The sequence below is a fragment of the Polyodon spathula genome, chromosome 1 (genome assembly GCF_017654505.1).
Source record: "Polyodon spathula isolate WHYD16114869_AA chromosome 1, ASM1765450v1, whole genome shotgun sequence".
Taxonomy (NCBI): Eukaryota; Metazoa; Chordata; class Actinopteri; order Acipenseriformes; family Polyodontidae; genus Polyodon; species Polyodon spathula.
The window spans coordinates 89808903-89835366 of record NC_054534.1 but is presented as its reverse complement, the minus strand read 5'-3'; the positions used below and the strand labels follow the sequence as shown (position 1 = coordinate 89835366).

Sequence of the window (26464 nt, the reverse complement as noted above, 5' to 3'; positions counted from 1 at the left end):
ATCCACCAACCGCGTACAGTCGATCACCCAACAGGCACACTCCCACTGCATCTCTGCCAATGCTCATAGGGGCTACTGCTGTCCACGTGTCAGTTTTGGGGTCATATCTGTAAAAGAATAAAAGCAAAATAAATGTTTACTTTATTATTATTATTATTATTATTATTATTATTATTATTATTATTATTATTATTATTAGACGGAAAAGATTAACCATTGAGCAGATAATTTACATTAGAATCAAAGTAGGTATGATTTCCTCATTTCATACTTTCAAAAAATGTAATTTTTTTGTAGCTATCACATTGTTAGATGGCTAATCCCTTTATTCTACTTTGCCACTTTTTGGTCAGATAATTCTTGGACAGAAATTTATTCAAGCACAAATGACAACACTTCTACATAATTAAAAGCAGATTTGTCCAATTGAATACAATTTTTAAATAGCGGATTCAAATTCCTTACCAGTAAGAACAAGTAATTAGAGTCTGAATTCATCAGGTGCAAGTTACTGTATGACTGGTTGTAGATACTACCGTACCTCTCCACACAGTCTGAAACCCTTGATGTCAAGCTGGAAGCTGGTGCATCATGACCACCAATAGCATAAAGAAATCCATTCCAGGTGGCTACTCCCACGCCCCCTCTCCTATTTACCATCTGTGCACAGGGGGTCCATTTGTTTGTGTGGGGATCAAAACACTCCACAGACTTGAGACAAGAGCTCCCATCGCGACCACCAACAGCGTACACCCTAAAATGAAAAGAGAATCTTAATTGAAGATTTGCCATTCACAGCTCATATGCTTTTCCATGAATTAAAATGAAGTTCTATATGAGCTGATTTTAACATTTCTACTTGATATAGATACACTGATATAGTTTTCCTTACTCTTGGGATCACTAAAATGAAATAAAAAAAAAATTACTAAATTAAATTGGTCCAAGAAATTCATTTGCTTTGGGATCAGTTTCAATTTTCTGAAAAGAAGAAGCAAAGCAATTGAATTGGTTTTAGAGTCAAGGTGTTTGTACTGTTTGGTAGAAAAAGGAAATTGCTACATGATAAATTTAATTAAAAAAAAAACATGTTCTCAGATGCAACAGATCTCTTTTCTATCAAAACCTTGACAGCCAAATAAATAGCTGTGCGTGTGAAACTCCTTGTCTTTCACCTGAACCATGGTGTAAACACATCCTCTTCATTATAACTTACTTTGCATTAAGCACGGCCACCCCAACAGTACTTCTTGGTGTAGACATGCTGGCCACAAAACTCCACTGGCAAGCCTGTGGGTCCCACCTCTCCACTGTGTTCAGGTAACTCCAGCCATCATGCCCTCCTACAGCATACATGGGAGCCCCCAACACAGCAACACCTGAAAATGAAACACTGCTCACCTAATGGGCCAATGGGCTGGTCTTTTGTGATAAAAATAGCTAAATATCAACTGAAAGTAACTACAAAAATAAACATAATGATATGCAAACCTTAATTAAAGTCTAATGTACATGTCATCTATATAGCCCACTTGAATAATACTAGTACAAACTCTAGCATACATTTCCAGATATAAAAGGCAGAAATAATCTATGCTATACCATTACAATTCAGTTTTTTTAGGCTTCAATGAAAATTACTGCACTGGAATTTATCAGTCCATTAGTCATATTTGCTATATCATAACATGATTAGGAACAATATCTTGTGTCATCTTACTGTTTAATAATTTAGACCTCGCATACCAAGTCCATGTCTGTGTGTCGACATAGGTGGCATCACACTCCAGGTTTTGGTCTTCGGATTGTAGCACGCCACTGTGTTGAGTGTTTTCAGTCCATCTCGCCCACCAACAACATACAGCTTTTCTTCCAACACTGCCACTCCAAACTGCAGCCGTCGCCCATTCATGTTTGCCGCATGAGTCCATGTATTAGAGCGAAGGTCATACTTTTCAATCGTTGTAGCACCTACAAGTGTATCAGGAACACATAACGACTCAGTAGCAAAATTAAAATCCTGCCTCATTTCTGATCCAACCATTCATTCTGTTACTGTAACATTTAATGTCAGTTCAGGTGTGCAGAAAAAATACAGTAACTCTTCCAAAACAAAACTGAGGACAGCCCAAGGCTATGCACTATTCAAGGTTTTAATTAGATAAAATCAACCCTCTTCAAAATATTAAATCTTACTTTTTTTTACACTATTCATAATGGAAAAGGGAAGGCTCTTTAACTATAACATTTCCACCTCATTTTATTTGCCTTGAAGAAATGACATGATGATGATGATGATAATATGCAAAGTAAATACAATGAGAAGCAATCTTTTTATTCATGCAACATTTTGTGCTGGTTTTATAAAATGATTAGCTACCTTTAGTTGCATCCATGCCTCCAACTGCAAACATCACCCCCACGGTCGATTTCCTGGGCTTAGTCCTGAGGCTCTGCAGCATGGGCCTGCGCTCCGGTAGCAGATGATATTTCATGGCCTCCATGATGAGTTTATGACACTCAATGTCATCCCTGAATAGGCTGTTGTTCTCCATGTCTGCCAGAAACTAAAACAGAAAAAATGCATTCCTATCCTTTATCATCAAACAATAGGTATGACAAATGAAGAGCTTTAAATGAAGACAATAAAATAATCCAAATTAAAATGATTACTGTATTTCCCATTAAACTTAACAGTATGTGTGTGTATAATATATATACAAAACAAAACAAAATATATATATATATATACAAAACAAAAAGTGCGAGTCATAAGTATATAAAAAAATAAAGCAGCATATAACATTGCAGACAAAGTCCAAAATTTAAGGCATCATGTATTTCTTCTAGGGGACAATATTTAGGATTTCAGAATACACAAATCATAAAAAATTACACTTACAATACATATTCGGCTGTCTGCCTATCATTACATCTTATCTTAATATAAATCTAACAAAATCTTTGTGTTTGTGTGGGCATGTGTGAGTGAATGTAACCACTGTGAGACTGAAGGCAACATGGATGTTTTCTGGGTCACACAGAAAGAGATCACATCCTTAATAAAAAATCAATGGTGTCTGTGACAGAGAGCAAATGAATCCTAGTCAACAAACTCCCTCCCGACCTGTGAGGACTCTATATAACCGGCGTGCCCCATAATGGATGGTTTGGCAGTTCATTCCAGGGTCAGTCAGAAACCGACCATCCAGGAAGGGGGTGGGGCCACGATACCAGAAGTCAGTGCCTTAGGCACAGATTGGAGGAGACGTGATTGGCCGCGCCATCGAGAGAGGGCATGACAGAGGGTATTTAGGGGAAGTGGCCCCTGCGATCTGTTCCTTTGAAGTGGTTACGAGATTTGACCATCGTGAGTGTTTCTTGTTTAGTTTGTTTGATGTGCTAACTGTTTGTCATTTGTCTTTGTTAGGCAGCTAAACATTAGCAGGGAGCTGTCGCTATGAGCCAGCACTAAACCCGGCCTGCACTGCACCGCTTATTCCACACCTGTACAAGAGCACTCACTATCGGGAGAAGTGACCGTGTCTGTGTTGTGTGAGTGTCTTATTGTTTTTGGGACTGTTAAACCCTTGTTTTGCAAGGAGTGATACACATGGCTGTGTAGCGCCTGTGCTTATTAGTTAAGTGTTGTTGACACGCAACCCAGCCGAACAAAGGAGCTGTTTTATTGAACTTTAACTATCTGTGTGTGTTATTACTGCACTGCACCAACTACACCTGTGTACTACCAACCACACGTTCACAGTCTCTCAGGGCTGCCGGTAAATCAATTTGCTCTGTGACAGTCAGTGTCTTACTCAAGACCATAGGGTAATCCAATTTACAATTTTAATCCAAAACAAAGGATTATTCAAAAAAGACCTGTAAGTCTGAACAATGCCTTGTGGCTCTGTAGGATTGTTCTTTCAACTTCAGTATAATCATTGTGAAAGAAAAAGGGCTGATTCTGAAAGGATTGTAAACCACAGTATCTTCACTTAGATGCTGTTTTAAACCCATTTAAAGCTACAGAGTCCTACAGCAATGTAAAATTCATACTAAAATACTATTCCTTTGGGGACTGCCCCTATCCTTGACACCCTTTTGCCTCTCTGTGAACTGAACTTCTGATACAGGTTTAATTTAGTACCCAATATACTGTACAATTCCCGCTTCTGTGTGTAACACAGAGCTCTTAAGGTTTTCTAGATATTCTCCATTGGAAATTTTAGTACCCTGGCAACTTTGCCTTATTTCTTCTCACACATTTTCTCTGTCCTTCTCATCCAATCACACTGTTTTACTTTGTCACTGACATTCTCAACAATCAACTGGATACCAGGGTCAGTCTGTTGCTACTCTGTTTGGAATGTAGATATAACATTTATATTCTTGACATTTCTCAATTTGCTAGCCACAACGGTTAATGACCAACCCTTCTTCAAACTCTTATTCATGATTTCCACCTACAGTATGTGTGTTTTTGTCATAAAATAAGAGTCAAATCCACCCAGGGAGATGAAAAGACCTCAAAAACAAGAATTAAAAAAGGTTAAAATCAATGCATGGTAATATCTAAAGACCATGCACAAATTCTATTCCTTACTGATCTTTATCAGAATGCCTGCTTCACATAGAAATGCTTTTCATTTCTGGAAGTACTGCATCTCTCTATGCTTGTATCCAATAACAAATCTATTAAGTTATAGGAACACCACATTACACATAACTTATGCTGCAAAATGAAATGGAGACATATGAGCGAGTATGTGCCTGTGTAGGGGTTATTGTGGTAAATGAAAACAATAATTTACATTTAGATAACTTCCTTTAACGCTAGACTACTTTGTAGAGTGCAGAGATTGAATGTTTTCTTTATCTGCGCCCAAGCTAAATGGTTTACCCTGCTCTTTAACCCACAGTTATTTCCATCCACAGACTCTGATTTATTAAAAAAAAAGAACAAAAAAAAAAAAAACCTTTTACTTGCTGATAAATGTTTAGAGTAGGCATCTCTGAAAGCATACATTTAGCATAGTTCCCTTCAAGAAAAATAAAAAAATGATTTGGTTTTAATCTTAATTCTTTCAGAATTAGTACTGCACACTAGGTCAAAAGAAACCAATACCAATTTAAGTCTTCACTGCTTCTTAGGAGGACTAAAAAGCAGATCTCCAATTTGAATTTACCTGTGGAGCCAACAGGGGTAGTCTGATAAAAGGCAGGAGTTTGCTGAGCTCTTCCTGCCTGTTTCCAATTTCGTGCCGCACCCAGCTCAGCAGGGCATTCACAATGGTCTCTTCACTGGGAATGTTCATATCGTCAGATCCCAGCAATTTCAGAATCTCACTGGCCGGCAGCAAGAGGAACTCCTGGTTTTTTATCACTTCCAAGAAATTCTCCTGTGGAAAGCGAGAGTGAAAAGTCAGAGGCATATTAAAATAACAAGTACTGTAAAATGCAGTCTCCCCTTTCCTAATACTTGGTGTTTTTGTAGCCGTGTACGGTAGACTATTTTAAAACTATTTTCTATATTATTTTTTTAATAATTACAAGTACTGTACACAAAGACAGTATATTTTATGTTTTGCCAAATTAATAAAGTTAAGTATTCATAAAATATTTCTTGGGTGTTAATAAAGAACCCAAAAACAATTATAACAGTCCATGAATAACAAACTTAAACAGTTTATGAATAAGTTGAATCTAAGATAAAGCAAGCAGGACACCACCTATCTAATTACTGCATGTGCTTTATAATGTATCTATTATAATGACCACCTGTTTGTACGTTGACATTCTCAGCATGTACAGTTTTGAGTTAACTGTATTCATTTTGCCTTCATATCTAATTGCAAAAACAAAAAAATACATCAAAACATTTGTCTTATTTGTATAATCATAACTGTGTGACGATACTGACAAAAGCCTTCAAGCTATTTTTATTATGTGAATAATACACAGTAGTCATTTACACATGACCTATAGTTTTTTAACGTGGTGAATTCTATTTGTGAAAGATGTGTCTTGGTAACACAAGAGACAGAAAGCCTCTATTTATCCTCAGTAGTAATGTACATTTTTACATGCCATGTCTATCTCAGTTAGTTATCCTTTTACGAAGTTAGTGTGTGTTCCATGTCTACTAGGATGTGGTCTGACACCACCCAACTCAACTTCTTTAGATTTTCAAGCTGTTCAAAATTACTGTAAGGCCTGTGATGAAAACAACAGATGTAACTTACATTGTTATGAAAGACAACATATTACAAATTCAGAATACTTTTGAACAGCTAACAACCAAACCCATATATTGCCACAGTAAACCTCTTTTTTTAAACAGCTGAAATCTTCCTTGATCTTACATTTGATTCCAAAATGTAAATGTCAACATTAGGTTTACATGGATGTGTGTAAAAAAAAAAAAAAAAACTTGAAAAAAGTACACACAGCATAACGCTGATTTGGATTTCAAGTGCCATTTGTCTTTCTGTTTAGTAAAGTATTAAGGAATTGAAAGTCTGCAATACTGTTTTGATGGCATTGAAGATTGAGAAGCACAGGCAAGCCCAAGCTCCAGATTACCTTGGCTGCTTAAACACCTGGAGGGACCACTTTCACTTCGGCTGTGAGGAAAACTCATTTTCTGCAACGCCAACTTGTTTCCCAAGAGGCTATATTTTTAGTTTTAGATCTGTAAGTTCTTTCAAGCAGTGAGCCTTTCTATTCTTGCAATAATGCATACATTCCTCAGAATCATTTTTGTTTTCTTTTACAAAACAATGTTAGTGGTTAGCATGCTTAATAGACAACATAAACCCATCTACACGCTTTGGGCTTGGAATTCTTAGCTAGAGTACATGACGTTAGATCAAAATAGATCAGTTACCATGTAAATGGTCATATTGTCCCTGTGATTGATTACGCTGTGTCATTTTTCCATACATAATTGTAGAATGCCTGCTGGGATAGTAAAATGGATCAACACTGAATGTGTGTGGCTATAACTTGTTGTTGTTATGTTGATGAATACTCAAACATCATAATTGATCCCTGAAATACAATTCTAAACCGTATGACACAAGGACGGATGCACACACCTGAATGAGCTCAGTGCAGTGAATAAGATTTTCTGGACATGCTCAAATTTGATGGGCTATGTATTGTAGCTGCTTGAATAAAGTCCCTTTGATGTACATTTATTATTCAACACATACACATAAAAGTGAGCTCAAGCTACTGTCATAACAACAGCACATTACATTTAATTTCCTCATTTGGTAAATAAAAAATAACCTTCTCATATAATCCTTTTAGCATCCTGTGAATCAGACGCAATCTCAACTATTTGCGTAAACCAATAAAGCTGTTTTGTCTGTGGCAAACCACAAAATATCAGCTATAGAAACAAAAAACAATCAAATGCTACTATTCTATTAGATCCGCTGGATTCTTATCTTTTACATAAAGCACACTAGTTGTATCTATAATACTCAATTTACAGATATGAAAAACAGCAAGCTCCACTAATTCCATTCAAAGCGCTTCAAAACATCTCTCTAATAGACTTTGTTCTGACATATAAAAGCTATTACTAGAACTGTGATTACTGATATTAGTCAGCGATAGAATTATAACTTGAGGGACAATGTCTGCCTGATAGAAACTTCTAGTTGTAGCCGTAATCTCTGTGAAAAATAAGTACTCTTCTCTGCCTTATTAAAACACCTGTAATTAATATGAAGTCCAGGACATCTGTTGTATTCAGCAAACTAGCTGCTCAAGCAGTGTAGACTTGGATTGGACACCACAAAATATTTTTCAGTACATTGACACAGAAAAAATGACTTTCACGGTACTTTAACCCAGTTGTATCAATACTATTGGGCAGCAAAATGAAAAAAAAAAAAAAAATTGCATAAGCAACAAAGACACTTAGAGAACACAGATTTAACAGCTAAGTTTCCTTGGGGTGATGTGGTTAAAAAGATTATTCAGTTGAGCTTAGCATAGGCAGTATTCTTAGCTTTGTTAATTGTAATGATCTATTGAATTCCTTAAGACTTTTTGAATTATGATTTAATATAATTAATGATCAATGTAATCAGTATAGCATTTATAAATGTATATGCTGCAATTGAGCTATTATTATATATTATGGCACCAAAACAAACATTAATTACTTCTGGATTACAGTTTAATTTCATATAATAACAATAAAGTGTCTTTTCAAGGTATTTTCTACGGAAAGCCCTGCTGAGAATACTGGGGATGCCTCTGTGAATTCTCCATTATTGTCCAAATGAATGTTAAATCCCTACTGGAACCAAACAACATCAAACAAAAGAAAAGAATTAGGAATCTCCAGGCCATATTTTCAAACCTTTTCCTCCAGTGCTTAATTAACTTTATTTTTTGAAAGAGGTCAAATGTCTGTTAATTTTACAAAACTAGAACCAATTGACTAAGTAATATAATCCATGTTCTCTTAAACACTAAGTAATATAATTCAAGTTTTCTTAAGCAGTGTTAGTTTCTCATTTTCAAACATTTAGATGATTTTTTCTCTGTCCAAAAAATATAAGTTAACTAAACACTGGAGGTAATGCTTTGAAAATATGGCTCTCCATATGGTATGACTAATTAATAGTGGAAACTGCATTTGAAATTATATTGAAGGAGAACACAACTACGAAACAATAACATTTATGAAATAGCATTTACAATTTAAGGATTATCCTGTGAACAACTCCTTAGTGCAGCTCGCTGGGTTTAGACTTGTTTTAAACTCATTAACTGCAGCACTCAGTATGCAGTGTTTGTCACCCACAGGTCTCTAGCCTCATACATTTGTCTTCACTACATGAAAATCTGTGCAATATAAAACAGTTTTTTTTTATATGAACACATAATACATCATATATTGTATGCAGAATTGTATTCATAGAAGGTGATTTGCCAAATGCTCAAAAAGGCAAGTTAAAAAGATTCAATTGGTGGATCTTCATAATGTCAAAAATAGGAGACTTACAGTATGTACCAAGGGTATGAAAAGGGTACAAAAACCTAACAATGCATGAGTTCAAGCAACAAGAGACTTCCTATAGATATTTGTCCTGCTGGTGATAAGCTGGTGAGTTTGCAGCTTCACCAAGGGAAAGGCATGTGTATTTAAATCTTCAATTATGATTACGGGGTCAGTATACCACAGATCATTCACTGATTAGTTTTCTAACAGCTTATAAATTATAAGTGAATAATTTGTGGACAGGATGATTGCAGCATCCTATACTTTTCCTATCCATTAAGAAAAAAATGTGCTTAATGGCTTTTCCTTATTTACTGCATCAATCACTCAATTGGATTTCAATTATAGCGAGTGAATCGCCCCCCTCTAATGGACACCTACCATTGTATAATTATGAGCCACTTTGTGCAGGTCTGTGCAGCCCTGTGCATGAGCAAAGGAACATATTCCCAAGCAGTTGGAGGGGTGGAGCTGCTTCGCCAGGAACCGGCAGCAGGCCTCCACAACCTGGGAGAGCTGAAGAAGGCAGTGCAGGAGGAACGATTGCTCACCCTGCAGTTGGAGGGTTCTGGGCTTGGATGGTCTTTAAAGCTCCAGACGTAACCTGAGAGGCTGAAGAAAAAGCTCCAGACTACCGTGAGAGAAAGTTGAAGGAGTCCCCTAATTGCATATCCTCCCCCAGGGCCATGCATATATATATATTTTTTTGTATATATATATATATATATATATATATATATATATATATATATATATATATATATATATATATATATATATATATATATATATATAGTGAGGGAGTGTACATTCCAGATCAAACTTGGGCAGCTGTGGGCCTGTGGGTGTAAAGAATGCACACTCCATCTGGGTAACCATTGTATGAATCTTGGAGGAGATGTTTAAAATAAAACAAACACAATTAATAAAGCGTGAAAAGACAACATAAACCAACTGGATGGTAAACAACATGTGGGGATAATGTAATATGTTTAAAAATAAAATTAGAGAAATTAATGCAAAGTGGTTATCACAGGTTGATTAAAAAAGGTTCAAACTTGGGTTTAAAAAGAATAAATTTTATGTTTGGTTGGAAAAGTTATTATATCAGAAAGGGTATGGGGAGGCATTAAGACCCTGGGAAAGATATTGATGTCAGGATTATCTCCAATGTAGGTTAATTGTTTAATCATGTAATTGTCTGGGAGTTAAGAGTGGTGAGGTTGAGAAGGTAGGGGGAGGGGGGATGTGAGGGCGAGTTGCTAAGAGCCTGAGTGGAGTTGGTTGTGCACAAAGAAACGAAAGTAAGGAAAAACAAGTTACGTGTGTGTGTAAATCGGGGTAAACAAGAGTAGCCTGTCCTTGTTTAATGAGGGACACCTTAACTGTCTAGTTGGACTGAAAAAAGGATTTAGGCTTTTCTTTTGTTTTTGTTTACACCAATGATGCATTTGTTTTGTTTTCAAATAAAGCTACGCCCCAGGATGCTTCATTCTAAGTACTGTTTTCCTTGGAATTATTTGTATATATTATACAAAATAAGGTCATTACTATAAATATATATATATATATATATATATATATATATATATATATATATATATATTATAATATATATATATATATATATATATAGATATATATATTCAGCAATTTCCATTGTACCAAGATTTTTTCAAATGCTTAATAATAGGTAATGCTGTTTGGTTGGTAATAGACCATCCTAAAGAGACCATTCTCAATTCCCTCTGCCCTCTCGGTCACTACTTTTTAATTTCATGCCACTGAATTTCACTCTCCCTGTCATCTGCTTCTCCCAGTTCTCTATCGCCCCCCTGGGCCTCCTACTCACTTCCTTGATGAGCTCGATTTCTTGCTTTCCTCGATCTCTACCTCTGCCTCTCTTTACTGGGATAAGAAAATGCAGAAAATGTGTGCACTAAAACTTGTGATGGAGAACAGAATACAAAATCTATGAAATAGCATTTATAATTTAATGATTACACACATCAACATCCATTATACCAAGATGTTTTCAAATGCGTAATAATAAACAAGCAAACAAAAAAAGTCTTACTTAGCTGGATAAGTCTAATTGAAAAACAAATGTGGAAGGAAGGATCAACAGCCTGGACCCACAAGTTACTTTTACCCATCATTACAAATTTAGAGTACAAATGCAGAGTAGCATTAACTCGGCCATGAGTCTCTAAAACACGTTGCAGAAAGCCTTTAGGCTAACCCTGTTTGTAAAGATAGGATACTAAATACTCTAGAGTTGACTATCTTGTAGATTTAATGAGAGCTACTGTTTTCTCACAGACACTTATAGGAAGTCAATGGGGACACTGCCACTTGCAGAGTTGCCTCAGGTACAAAACACTCCCTCGGCACCTTTCTGGATCTCATTACCTGTGTACGCATACTGCACCAGAGCCCACAGTGTGTTTGCATCCACGCCTTCCATCTTAATTTCTTCTTGTTTTGCCTCCTGCACATCATTGGTAAACATGGCAGCAAAGTAGTCAGAAACTGAGGAAAGAACCAACCTGGGAAATAACAAGGGGTAAAAAAAAATAAATAAATAAATTACTGAGCCTAGACGAAACAACTTTCCACTAATAATTTGTATTTTTTTTTCATCCTATTATCCCCTGAAGTGTCAGTATATTGAAGAAAGCATTCTTTGTTTGAGAAACCATTTCAATGGTCCAGTAGCACTCCTGCACATATAGTAAATAATAGAATTATTTTACAGAAAGGATCCTTTTCAAAGCTGTACGTTTTGCCGATCTGAGATTTTAAAGTAGGGAATATTTTTCCATACAATGTTACCATTGTGCAAAAGCTGTAAAAATATATATTTTTCAGTGCACACATATTTTCTGTGTTTTCTTTTCCAAATAAAGAGAGAGACCATTCTGGCCGCTCTAGTTCAGTGGGGTTTGAGATCTGTCCTCACTACAGGAAGAGCGAAAAAAAAAAAAAAAAAAAAACCATAGGGGCTCCCGAGTGGTGCATCCAGTAAAGGCACTCTGCTTGGAATGCAGGATGCACCCTATAGCATGGACATCACCGGTTCAAGTCCAGGCTATTCTGCTGCTGACCGTGGATGGGAGTTCCCAGGGGGCGGCGCACAATTTGCCAATCACCACTTGGGGGAGGGCTTAGGTCAGCCAGGGTGTCCTCAGTTCACCACACACCAGCACCCCTATGGTCTCTGGGGGCCTGGGGGCTTGCCTGTAAGCTGCCCAGGGCTGTGTTGTCCTCAGTGCTGCACCTCTAGGTGGCTGCATGGTGAGTCTGCAGTGTGTAAAAAAGCAGGTGGCTAATGGCACAGGCTTCAGAGTGCTCTGGCTTTCTTTATTTCATTATTGCTGTGTTACCAGTTTGACAATGTGGGCAATAATCCTTACACTAATAGTGCACTAGAGCAGTCATTGACTGAAAAGAGATTTGAAACAGACTTTAAAGTTATAAAGTGTAAAAAAGTTGTCAGGATGTTAACAATGAAAAGAAAAAAATTACAGGTACTTTATTGAAACAGTTGCACAAAGAAGTGGGGATGTTTCGAAACTCCGCTACTTCCCCTTTAAGGTTCTTGAATTGCAATTCTGTAATACAAACTAACAAATACAAACAAAACATGTGTCCATAAAGATTTCAGCAGGTGCAAGATAGTGAAATGATCTTCACATTGGCAGATTAAAATATTGCCAGTATAAATTATTAATATAGGGCCCTTACTGTATCAAGGTTCTGAAAATCAGAATAGTGCATGACAGTGTTGTTAGTGTTTTGTGTTTACATTTCTATAAACTGCCATAGAGGGCCCCGTGATAACGATTTACACAAAGGCTGTGTTTAGATTTGCCAAAGTTAGATCTAAAAAATAGACAGTTCAGTAGCACACTAAGGTAATGTTGCAGAATTGCATGGAATACAGTCATTGTTAAGCTCCCAGTAGTACAGGTCTATAAGAAATAAGTCTCAACAGCATTGGAGAGTTCAAGTATACCAGATTGGACCCCAGTTGATCACCTGCTAAAGACTGGATTTCAATATTTACACAGATAGTGGTGCTAGACATTTTAAAGCCTTACACAGTAGATTCACCGAGTTACCAATGTAAACATTTTTGGATCTTGAAGGTACCAACAAGGAGCTATCTGTTTGATTCCTGGTGACTTGTCACTAAGCTTTTGCTCTGCCTTGTATAATGCTTTTATTGACTCTTGTCCTGTATTTTACTATAAGAGATATTCTCTGCTGCTTTAGTTAGAACAGTGTTTTGCAAATCACATGGAGTCCCTTCAACAAACAGAATCCTACTGGCCAAGTACCGCTGCTATCTAATGTTTCAGTTCTCATTACATGTCTTATTAGTTAGTTTCCCATCTGGCAACCAGACGGATGTAATACAGGGAACTGGCAAATTGGATAAGCAGTAGATAGTTCGTTTTACTTGATATTTTGGCAACCAGCTATTTAAACTTCCTAACTAAAGTTAACAATGAACAGACACAATGTAATTCAGTTTATGAGCACGATCTAAATTATCAGAAATGAGTAAACAGCCATAATCTGCCTTTCCTATGCTCCCTTTTTTTAACTACCATAGTTCTCAAATGTCATTCTTTGTCATTACATTTGTCATTTTACTGAATTTCAATTGAAGACATCCTTTATTGCCATCCTATTGTCAACTGTACACATTTAGTGAGCAAGGGAAATACTGGACCTTATTAGGGAACATAATGCAGTCTTATGGAGTCTATTGTAAAAATTCTGAATGCATTTTATAATTACCACACCAAATGCAGATCATGATGCTCTGTGTTTATGTTATATAAATGATCTTTATAATGCTAACTTGCAATGCTCAGGTTATATAGGTATACTATATAGAGTTGATGAGATTTAACCTTAATCCAATGGAATCTGAAATATCTCTGCATATTTTAGACACTGATTGATCATACAGAAATTGAACAAGCTAGTTTAGAGGCGTACTGTTACTCTGTCTGCTGCAGAACATAACCTTAAAAATCCAGCACATGAAATGGTTTGCGTCATCACTCTGGTACATGGGTATGTACCCCACTTGGTCTAGGTTTGCTAGATATCCAGAGTAATGTTCAATTCCTGCTGATTACCAAGAGATGGTATCTTCTGCAATGAAGTGGTCCAGCAGATGGTGTACTGTAAATCCGAGTTCATATCAGGAAGCTGTTTCCTTACATCTCCATTTCAATAGTGTCTTATAGGAATCAGTTTGCTGCGGAGTAACATGGAAAAATGTGGAATTTATATTATAGCACAGAAAAAAAATGCAGATTTTCTATGATGTCAGATTTTTTTTTGTTGTTTTACACTTGGGGAGGGGCCTAAAACAGACAAGGCTTTTTTTGTTTGTTTGATAATAACCAAATCGATACACTCATCACATATAAACATTAGCACAGGCAACTTTGGTTTAAATTTACATAAACAAACCTGTCTAATAAAACTGCTTCCGGTATTCAAGTTCAGTTTACTTCAATATTCAGAGCTGTTCAAAGATGCTGAAAATAATAAAAATCACCCCTAAAGATCGGGTCAATGAGTTTGGCAAGGACGAATTTCACGTCGATGGTAATGTGTTGTTTTTCACTTCATGCAGCAAGGCTGTAGAGTGTTTTTTTTTTAGTGTTTTTGATGGCTCTGTTGTTTCGGCCTCATCTTGTTTATGTTTCGTTTCATACAATTTATGTTTAGCGCTTCTACAATGGTATGTATTAGTATACAGTGTTTGGATCATTTCAGTGTCTTACAACTGCCAAAGAACTGCGTGTCACCCGCAGGACGAATACTAACTCTGAGTTGAACTAACATGAACATATGTATGCAATAAGGCCCAACAGGGTGTCTCTATATATCGAATATACAAACGCCTCCAACCCCCGAAAAGTCTGTATAGTTGATGTATACGGACACCTTGAAGGGCCTTATTGCATTTATAATCCAGGTGGATTTATAAAACAGTGGATCTGAAAAGAAAATAATGGGAAATCATTTTTAGGGCAAAAATTATTATTATCTTTTTTTTTTTTTATTAAATATCCTTTTGCCAATAAAGTAGTCCCATTATTAACTTTGAACTACACACTACATTAAGCTGAGTGAATTAATTTAATTGAAACATGCAAAAGAAAGTACATCTATATTTTTGATGTTGTACACATTGGCATTGAAAAGATACACCAGGGGGCAGAGTTGAGATGGCGCTGAGTTATTTTTTTGCCTGTCACTTAGTGCAGACACACAAAGCAGAAAAGGCGTGTGGAATAAAAATAAATTCAACGACGTCTCGGATTTCAATAATTTGTTCATGGTCTGTGTCAGAGATGGGTGGATAATGTGCTTAAGTGTCTTTTTGTGTTTCTCTTTAGGGTTTCCAAACCGCTAAAAATACATTATTTAAGTGACAAAAGTCAGGGTGAGTAAGTTAAAGAGAGCAATTTTTTTTTCTTTTGTATTTTTTTTCTGTTTTGCTATCTTTCAGTTCATGTAATCGTTCTTCATCCAAATCACCACTCTACTTACTACTTTTGGGATTTTTTACAGGTAATTGGTCAATCAGTTTCATAGTTACTGTGTACATATATAACTGTAAGCAAGATGGCTACCGAAACATTAAATTCTGTGAAGCAGCGCAGTGATTTAAAACATGTGACAAGGCTCCAATGTCTGTATCCATCCAATATACAGACAGCTGGAACCTTGCTCGACCAATCACATGACTAGTTTCATATTCTATTGCCAGCTCTGGATTATAAGTAACCAACAAGACACGATAGGGTGTTGGTTGAGCCAGAATAACTGCACACCCAGGGTTGTAGTAAGGCACGAGGCCGTAAAGAAACTTCTTAAAACTGTTTATTTTAGTCTTAGATGTAGCTTTCCAGTCCATATTATTTTTAGTTTGTGCTTTAAAAACTGACACAGCCCGAGTGGTTACTTTTTTAGTATTTCGCTCTTCTTTATTGGCTTCAGTTGTATTAATTTCAGTAGTACTGAGAGAGAGGTGTCTTGTAGTGCTCACGGGTTCATTATTTTCATTACCTTTTTTTTTAATTATTGTTGTCGGTTCCGTTACCGAACTGTTGTGGTCTAATCCTCCAGGAATGTGTGGACATTGGCGTCAACAAGTACAGATTTACATGGAGATAGTCTGACATTGTATTATTATTGTTTTTTTGGAGAAAAAACGGCAGTCAATTCAAAATTATTTTTTTAAACATTCTTAAAAGCTTGGCACAATAGTATTTGTTTGTAAAAAGTCTTAGTTGCTGGTTTGTTTTTACTTGTTGGTTGTACTAGAATGCCTATCAGCCAATCAGGACGCAGATATCTCACAACCCATTTTATACATATATACACACACACACACACACACACACACACACACACACACACACACCCAGAGTAGACCCTCGCTATAACGAACCTGTTGGGGTCCAAGCCTTTTGTATCGAGGGGTCTGTTGTAGTGAAAGGACAATCAAAATGAAGGATAAACTGTTGGAGTAAGTGAATGAGATGAGATTGTGAATAAAAGTAGAATTACATGTACCTGTTCCTCTCATGTATGGAGTATTCTGCCTTTGCTTTATTCCATTCGTTAAAGAATTAAAACACGGTGCAGAAAGCACAAATCCCGAACGGAATCTGAACATTTGTTCAAAATCAGTCTGACATGTTTCAAAGTGCACCAAATCTTAATCCAACATGCAAGAATTCCAAACGGATCTTTTATTCCAAATCATCCCGATATGAAAAGTTTGACATGAAAGTTCATCAGATGCTCATATGCAGATTTGTTTTTTTTTTTCAGAGAATTAATTTTTTTTTTTTTTTTGCGGAAAACTTGGATCCCTGCTTATCAGACTAGCTATATTGATCTTTAAATCTAGGCATATTCTAGGAGTATCATGCTGGCATGCAATCTAGAAATACTTTTTACATATTATACTGTACAAGTGAGTTATATTATGAGCAGATAAAATAGTGTGATCTTGAAAAAAGGTGATCTGCTTAAAAAAAAAAAAAAAATTGTCTCAAACTGAGCTTACAGATGACACTTATACTTTATCAACCTCCATTTTGCTGCAAGAGTGTGTGAGGTTTATTTAAGTGTGTAAGGGATATAACTGTGCGCAATTATATTAACAGCACTGTTTAAAATGCCCAATAACAGCTGTTATCTTTCACAGTTGTTGTTTGAATTGCATCTGGTACTTTATCCAGAGCTGCTGTAAAGGGTAGCTTTCAAAATATAATCTTGAGGACGGTATGTTTTGACCAAACAATCTTATTTTAGCATAAAAATGAACATGGGACAACGTAGTGTTAGTTCCACAGGCCCCGCTGAACTCAAAGAACAACTGTACTGACTCCAATGCCCTAGTACTTTCATAGGCACCCAATATAACATCTAGAGATTTCCATTTCATACCATCCAGGACCCTACTCCACAGCTTCAGAATGCAATAGAAAATGCTGGTTCAGCAGGGAAAGGCACAAAATGAATCCTTCAGTACAGTACATGTGCTAAGAGTTATAATAAGTAGACTGATTTCCAATCTGCTTTGTTTTCTACCTAAACAGCTCTTTTCCCTTGGGTGTTACAAAACAACTCAATTTCGATTTTCTTTTTTCTAGACATTTTCTCTATGTCATTCATGAACAAGAATTTGAGACTATTTTTCACATTTGAAGCTGTATATTGTAGTGAAATGGTATGACAATAAAATATTTATTTTCACACCTAAGGGTAAAAGGTCGGCGTCTGACTGACAGAATCTATTTTCAACTCAGCTTGAGGTATTTCAGTCCTGCCTCACATAAAGTAGTTAACAAGAGAACACAACCATGCTTGAAACCCCAGAAGAGAAAATAAACCAGGAGGAGAGGGTTGTGGGGCAGTGGGGTGGAGTGCTTTCATGTAAAAATCAAAAGCACAAGCACAGTCGAATGGCCATTTTAACTATAAAAGAACAAAGCATCCCATTAGCATTGTGGAAAGGGAATGCCACCTCGGATGGATAGTTTGTACACATGATGAATAGAGATGAGTAGTGGTTGTAAAGGTAAAGCTGTACATGCTGTGTACAATATTGTGCTTGTTAATGGTGTTTCAAATTGAGGCCACAGCATTCTTTTGCTCAATATCAATTGTCAAAGAAGATGAGAGATATAAAAAATTAATAAAAAAAGAAAAAAACAGATGTGTACCAAATTTCAAGATAATAGCATTCTAGAGATTTGACATGGCCATGGGATAAATTAAACATCCTTGCAAAATTTGAAAACGCCAAAAAATGGACAACTGCTGAAAAGTTATTTTGCCAGTATATGCTTCTCTCAGAATAAACTAATTTTATAGCTAGAAATAGACCAGTGTTCCATGACTTTTTTTTTTTTTTTTTTATCCCTGCAAGGCATTGTGATTCTTTTGATATCTGTCCAAGCCTTGTTATACAGCCATCACCAATGCCTTGAATCTGGGTTATTTATAGTCTAAAACTGTAAAATTAAAAGATCCACGCGACACAGTGTTGGCTTGTCTTGTCTTACTTGTCTTGTTGAATTTTGATAAGATGCAATACTTTTTGGGGTAATACCTTTTGGCGACATGCAATATGAAATTGAGGAGTACAATGAAAATATGAAATAAGTGTTTTTATAGGGTCAGTATTAGACAGCACAGTAGAAAAAAGGGGGAACTATCATGATTCTGTGCAGTATATTTATGAACCTTTTTAAAATTAATTTTATTTTATTTTTTTCACCTGTGAGCTGGAATCTTGCGGTCACCTGCCCCTAGCACCACGTCACACAGCTGCTTGTGCCTCAGATAGTTCTCCATCCTCTTAAAGGTCTGCTCCGCATGGTTCAGTACCTGGAAGTATTCGTCTGGGGCACACATCTCCATAGGGTGGCATGAGGACAGAGTTTGACTGCTATTGGAGGTCCTGCATTGGGAAGAACAGCAAACTTAAGTCTAAACAGGAGACTTGCCTTCTGTACTTTGCAGAAAACAAAAGATACATTTGAGAATATTATTATGAGGAAAAATGTTCAGGACATTATAAAGATAAAATTCACATCATAAACAAGAGTGCTACTTTTAGTTATAATACACTGGAATAGAATAAAAAGACAGAACAAAGTATGAAGAATTGCTTGGGTTTCACTGACTAAAGGAAGGATATTGTTTTGAAAAGCTAACATTAGACAAATGAACATTAATGGCGAGTAGTGACTTACCAACTAAATGATACTAAGACTAATAAAGTTGGCAGTTTATAGGATAGCAATACTACTACGACTACTAGTACTAATAATCTACTGAAAACTTTAAAAGTAGCTTTACTTTTCCATTCTACTATCAGTTTAAATAACTGCATTCATTTTGTATTTGCAGTATAGTGTGATTTGTCTAATTTTATACCAGGAAACAGTGACTATGAATTCCAGCCGTGATAACACAGAAGATGTAGAACTGTTCCTGTGTGTTAAATTGACAATTTGACCGAGTTGGATGCCAGGTTTATTAAAATGTGTCCTTGTTTCCGCCAAACATGTCTGAGCAGGGCAAAGCTCTAGCATTTCTATTGTTATGCTTATATTTATAGAGATCTGCTTGTCCAATTGTGGTTAAACTTGGTAAGGACATTCTTTATCACAAGTTATTAAATATATCACAATCTGGGGGTGTATGGACACTGTGACTGTCTCTGTGTGTTATACGTACATTTTTATAAATAAATACAGCACTTATTCAATTGTAGTGGAACTTAATTTAAACATTCTTCCGAAATAAAAGTAATAAAGACTCCTGCAGTGCAGTTCTCTCTAAAACCATGCTCTGGCATTTGCTAAGCTCCAGCTCAGAATGAAGTGCCACTACCCTGTTTGTGAAGCACATGAGTCCCCATGCTGTAATGTTGAAACATCTTTTCTAGTTGGGCTATTGAACAATGGAAATGGAAATTCAATTTATTTCCTGAAAAGCAAATTGATATTTCATATTTCTTTTGTACACTGAGAGATGTCTTTCTTTCAGCGCTGCAGAATGCTTTTATTTGAGTTACATTTTGTATTCTAATGTGCATTTGTTTCTTTGCAAAAAAAAACAAAAAAACAATATGGCCGTTAAAATGTATTATTCAAGAGTGCATCAGCCTGCCATACTTATATGCCAAATTACTTTATAAAGGCATATATAAACTGATATACCCTTAGAGAAATCTATCCAGAACAGAATTTGTATTTGCTGCACAAAGCAAATACAAATACACACACAGCACAAATGGAAGGAAAATGGCAGATGCCTAGAATTCAAAAGCGAATAAACAGACATTTAGATTTGTGTTTCTCTGACAAACAAACCCACAAGTTATAATCAACTCTCAAGACCAACTTGTTCTCTCTTGCTCTCCATGCTCTTTAAGCCCGATGTCTGTTATTAGCTGTTGTGTCTTTGCCACTTCTGATTTTTCACTATCTCATTCTATGATATACACATACTGTTATGTCTTTGCTACTTCTGATCTTTCACTGTATCTTCTTATGATTCTTTATGACATACGCATCCACAATGTTTTTGAATTTTCACATCCTAGCCCTGTATTTAATGTATTATTTAGCATTGTTTTTCACTGTATTTAATGTATTATCCATTGTTTTTTGCTGTATTTGTAGGAAACTTGTATACTGTGTTCTGATGGTGGTCCACTATGAAAGGTGCTATATAAAATAAATTAATTGATTGATTGAATACAACCATACAGCGTGCCCAAAAGACACTTGACATAACAGCTTTAACTAATGATACATCATATGAACTCAGAGACAACTGTTTTCCTTGTGTGCATAAATAACTTAGAACTGAAGACACATCTCCTCGTCGACTCCTTGTGAAATTATACAGTTTTGCTTAAGACTCAGGCTTTTGTCCCACCAAATAAGCTTTAAAATTATACAAAAATAATTTGTATAGGTCATTACTCACATGGAAAAAAATATATTGTAGGAAAATTGCATAGGAATTCCAAATCGCAATACTTCATTATCCGACAAGTGAAACATTTTGCCGTTCACTTTCATTGAGATTTCAAATCTTGTTATCCTAGGAAATGGTAGAATTTGTATAAACAAACTTCAAAGGGACCCATTCACATCACAGTATGACCTGGTGCTGATGAATGACTCATTCAGTCGAAGTCAGACTGTTTATGTTACAAAGGCTCACAGCACAACATAGACTAAAAGTCTGAGTGAAAACTTCGTACAGTACATTTTTATTTGAACATCAGATCCATTATTTTTTCCCATGTGACTTAAATTGTCATTTGGACTAAAGATTGGATGATTCACTGGTTAGTTTTCGATGACCTTGCAAAGGGTGAAGTAGTTCAACTAGTTTGTGGTGTCAAAACTATTACATTGTTTTTTTATACTGTAGCTTTACTTAATAATGAATCACATTTTAAGGTAGAGCAAGTTATTCCACAATAACCACACCCAAAACTGTCATACATTACTCATATCATGAAGCAAAACCCATGACGTTCAATCAGACACTACTAAATCTTCTACTCTACATTGGGCATACTAATAGTAATCTTTAATGAACATCCCCGTTCGTAAATGTAATTTAAACCTTTGTTTGCAGATGACTTCTGAGTCCCATGGATTCCAAATATTGTAATTCTTATGGAGCAAAGCATACAGAAAATGTTTTCTTCAATAACAATCTATATTTGTTTAAAAAATATCAAACCTAAATGGATAATAACCTATATACATATTTTAATTACCCACTATATATATATATATATATATATATATATATAATATATAGATAGATATATATATATATACAGATATATATATATATTATTGTAACCCTTACGTTATATAATAATACGTTATATAATATATAATAACGACCTGTCTGCGTGGAGCAGCATCTGAAAGCAATCAGCTGTTACAGCAGACAGGTGGGCGTGTCTCAGCGGAGCGTTAGTGTAAAAATATTGCGATCACTGTGATCGGGGTTGATTTATAGTTTGTTGTATTGTGTTATATTTTTTAGTGTTTTTACAATGTTGTACCGTCTGTGCTCTGTCTTTGCTGGTAGCGTCACATGACATTATTGTTTTTTTTTTTTTTTTTTTTTGTTGTATGTGTTAATAAATACTGAACGATGTGCTGGCTTGTTTCACTGCACTTATGTGTCCCCGTTCCTCCATTCCGGCTCTCATCTGCCTGTCTGCCTGCTTCAGTGCGGGAATAATACGTAAGCATGACGCAAGATATAGGCATGCGCGTATTAACCGCTGTACAATATTGTTATAAAAAAAACTAAAAAAAATCCTGGCACAAATGTATTCATACCCAATCTTCATTATATATGCTACTCTACAAAATATTAAGCTAATCTTTTCATATTGTCATTTGAAATCGGTTATGATCAAAATAATGTCATTCAAGTATATGTGCATGTCCTTGTATAGTTTAAATGACTCTAGAGGGGGACGCCAACAAGTCTCTAAAAGTCTCAAGTCTCTCACATTGAAACGGCATTAACTCTACTGAGCTATGCATAATAATGTCATCAGTATCACCTTGCCCCTTTGTATAAATGTAATTACACCGACTGCAGCTGTACAATATCAACCCCTCAGAAAAAGGATGTTTCAGAGGTAGATAAAGTAGATATTGTAGCAGTTAGCTATGGTCATACTTTGCTATAGTCATAATTTTCTGTGCCTTTTTTTTCTTTGGCTAGAATAATGAACAGTCTTGTTTAGGAAGAAATACATCAGAAACATATCGTATATATGCCCTACTATAGTGTTAAACACAAAATTAAGGATATCAGTGCTATGAAAAAGTAAATCACCATACAACATGCAAATTAAGTACAGTTAGCATGCTGTATCATAAGAAATTTTAAAAAGTTTAAAAAAAAAACCAGACAATCAATTACTTACTGTAAATATAGTATAGCCTTCTGTTACATTCAATGTCAAATTGTCCTTACCAAGACATGCAGTATAGATGGAAGCAGGGGGTACAATAATTTTTTAAAAAATAAGCCATTTTCTTTTTTCTTGCAAAGTAAGAACTGTTATTTACTAAATGTAGCATTTTTTCTACAAGCATTCTGATTCAAGTAATGTTTGTTAGTAGCCACTGTCTGTTGATTATGAACATTATTGGTATAACCACTGCAACCAGCCTATAGGATGTCCTTTCTGTACATGTTCCTTGTTTATTTGTGTATTTCACCTTGCACCAAGCTAGCTGTCAGAAATGGCTTAAACTCATCAGTAACTTCTTGTGTTAGATATGTTTGCAGTAAGAAATGCTAGAATTAGGGCTGCTGATTTGAATGTCTCTATGGATTTGTCTGAATGCTCTTCTGTGGAATGGAGGTGCATGTTGCTGAAGTGTGTCTAAAAGCCACAGGAGTAGGGCTGCAGATCCCCATAGAAACCAGATACTTTTAACACTAGGTAAAGACTACCAGGCTGTATGATTCAGGTACAGTATACCCACCAAACAAATCAACAACACCCACAAAAAATAGACAACTGGGATCAACCAGGATTGTGGTGTCATCACAGTACCCAAAATGAAACAGATTGTTTTGTTTCATTAATAGTTCAAAGTGAACTTGATGATGGACCTAACAAAAGGAATGTTAGGTTGTATATCATAACCCTGATCCACAGAACCTTAAAAAGTGTGTGGAAACCCTCACCTCTATGTGTGTGCTTTAAAGGGTAGACTGAATAGCTACCTTTACGGTATAAGAACCCAGGATTTTTGGGGAATCCATGACATCTAGTATGTAGAAACTAAAAAAATGTCGGGTAAACCCACTGTGTATGTGTGTCAAAGGGTAGACTGAGTGGCCCTTACACATCTAAGAAATTCAGTCTATAGAACCTTGTGAAAGTATGGGGGTTGCCCATACTGCAGTATTACATATGTCAGAGACAGACACATCCTGAAATAATGCCCAAGAGGATGCAAGGCCGTGAGGGTCTGGAATCAACTCCCCAGTAATGTTGTTGAAGCTGACACCCTGGGATCCTTCAAGAAGCTGCTTGATGAGATTTTGGGATCAATAAGATACTAACAACCAAACGAGCAAGATGGGCCGAATAGCCTCCTCTCGTTTGTAAACTTTCTTATGTTCTTATGTTCTTATGACCAGTGACCTTCTCTGGTGGGGGCAGGTTGGCTAGATCACAGGCAATTCTGACAGTGTGGAACTTAGACCCATAGCAGATATACACACGTACAAGCTTTAAGTGAGTGTGACTGAGTTAACAGGATGTATCTTCTGCAATTTATCTTGCTAGTGGGTTATTTTGTTTCTAAAGACAAGGAAATATTGATTAACTTAAAATAGGGAGATTTGAAATAATAAGAGATTAGACAGAAAGATTAAACCACCCATTGGCAAGCTTTTCATATGTTTCTGATCTTGGCCATTCCAGCCCATCTGTCAAGATATAATTTACAGTTATTTATAAAGACTTGATAATGTAACTATCTCTAATGACAGATGGCAAATATTTTATATACTACTGAATCAAGATAATTATACAGTAGGGTATACTACACTAGAAAAATGTGCACGTGCAGTAAGTTTAATGAGAGATTAGTATAAATAATAACAATATGAAATCAAAACGTACACTGCAACAAAGGCACCATGATTGGGTAATTGAAAGCCATTATGTGGTAACTCAATATATCCTTTAAAAAAAAACAAAACAAAAAAACTAGGCCCAAAATGTTACATCAATGGGAACTGATAAATAATGAAGTGGTTTTACAATGGATTTTAAAAAATAGTTTTGTGGAAAAATTCAAATTAAAAGTTGTTAAGTAGTTATACAGTAGAATTTCATATTCAAGTACAAATCTTTTCCTGTACATATCCCAGCTTCAAAGCAGATACTGTAACAGCAATATTGCTGTAGGTAGAATATACTCTAAGAATAACCTGCTTACTGTTACTGTACTTAAAGGTAGAAATAAAATAAAAAGTCAAAATTAGCAATTTAACGGTGTAAAAATCTAATTGTCATGTTTGTCATACTATACCACAGTCTAACTACATTTTAAACTATGTAATTTCAGTACTCCTGAACCAGTACTTCAAGAAAGCTGCCATGCTAATCCTAGAAAAACCAAACCTGCAAGAGCTGCTGTCCGAGTCATTCTCCTCCTCGCTTCCTGCTGCATTCGTGATTTCGTTCCCATTAAGCACACATGCTCCCTGGCAGTCTTTCGATGTGAACTCAAACGTGGGCACCTGACAGGGGGGAGAGCTCTGGCATTCCTGGTGGCTGGAGGAGAGGTGACAGCTCATTGGTGCCAAGGGCAAAGGGCAATTCCCTGGGTCTAAAAACTTTGTACTGCTGCCACCGCTGCCTGAGGAGTTCCCTGCCGCCCCCCTGCTGCAGAAGTCTTCTTGCTGTGGGCCTTCGTCAGAGCTGGTTGGTGGCGAGGACATGGGATGGCCAAACCACTTCCATCTTATTCGCAAGATCTGCTTAATGTCAAACTCCTTCTTGGAGCCAGACATCCCTCCTTGTGATCTTATATTGTCTAGGCAACAGCACAAACAGCACTGGCAAGGACTTCTTCTGCACCCAAGCGAAAAACACTCTCTCTCTATTTCTCTCTCTCTCCTTCCTCCCTCCCTCCCTCTCTCGCTCCCTCGCTCGCTCACTCTCTCTCTCTCTCTCTCTCTCTCTCTCTCTCTCTCTCTCTCTCTCTCTCTGTCTCTCTCTCTGTCACATACAACCACCGCACGCCTGCCTACCTCCTTTTAGCTGATTGAAAAAAAAGAATGCTTTCACTTGCCAAATAACATTACAAAATATTTAAATCCTGTGATTCCCAAACTTTAAAACAGTAGCAAGATATGATTGAATTTTATTTAGATAGTGGTGTCCTCAGCCAAGCGGGAGGACTATTCAACTCAGACTAGAGCAGTCAAACCACTTTCTAGTGCCCTGGTCCACAACCCCTGACTGTCAGCTTTTACAAACACTGACAGCTTTCATTCAGCCCTTTCAAACGGCACGCCACCCCCTCCTTCTAAACCACAAATGACAGAGACACACAGCCGCTCCCATACAGCATCTCAACACAGTCTCGCCTGCCTTCTTAACCCTATAAATGCCACAAGATGCTCTTAACATTGGGTTACATTAAGTCACTACTGAAAATCTCAAAAGCTGATGCGTAGAGCAGCTTATTGTAGAATATACTGCACTGCACTGTTTTCAAAGCATAATAGCTTAATGCAACATACAGTAAAAACCAAAATTAGGAGATGAGGTGTGTGAAAACATTC

General features: G+C 36.4%; 1 protein-coding gene across 1 annotated transcript; it reads right to left on the bottom strand.

The window, feature by feature from the left end:
* Positions 1-1212: 1212 nt before the first annotated feature.
* On the bottom strand, positions 1213-25783 carry LOC121323926 (kelch-like protein 5). Its single transcript, XM_041265265.1, has 8 exons — positions 25296-25783; positions 18861-19043; positions 11412-11577; positions 9410-9580; positions 5190-5402; positions 2381-2567; positions 1747-1971; positions 1213-1379 (listed from the first exon to the last, which is right to left on the bottom strand). The coding sequence occupies exons 1-8, from the start codon at positions 25685-25687 to the stop codon at positions 1213-1215; spliced, it is 1704 nt and encodes a 567-aa protein (XP_041121199.1). The 5' UTR covers positions 25688-25783.
* Between the last annotated feature and the right edge of the window lie 681 nt (positions 25784-26464).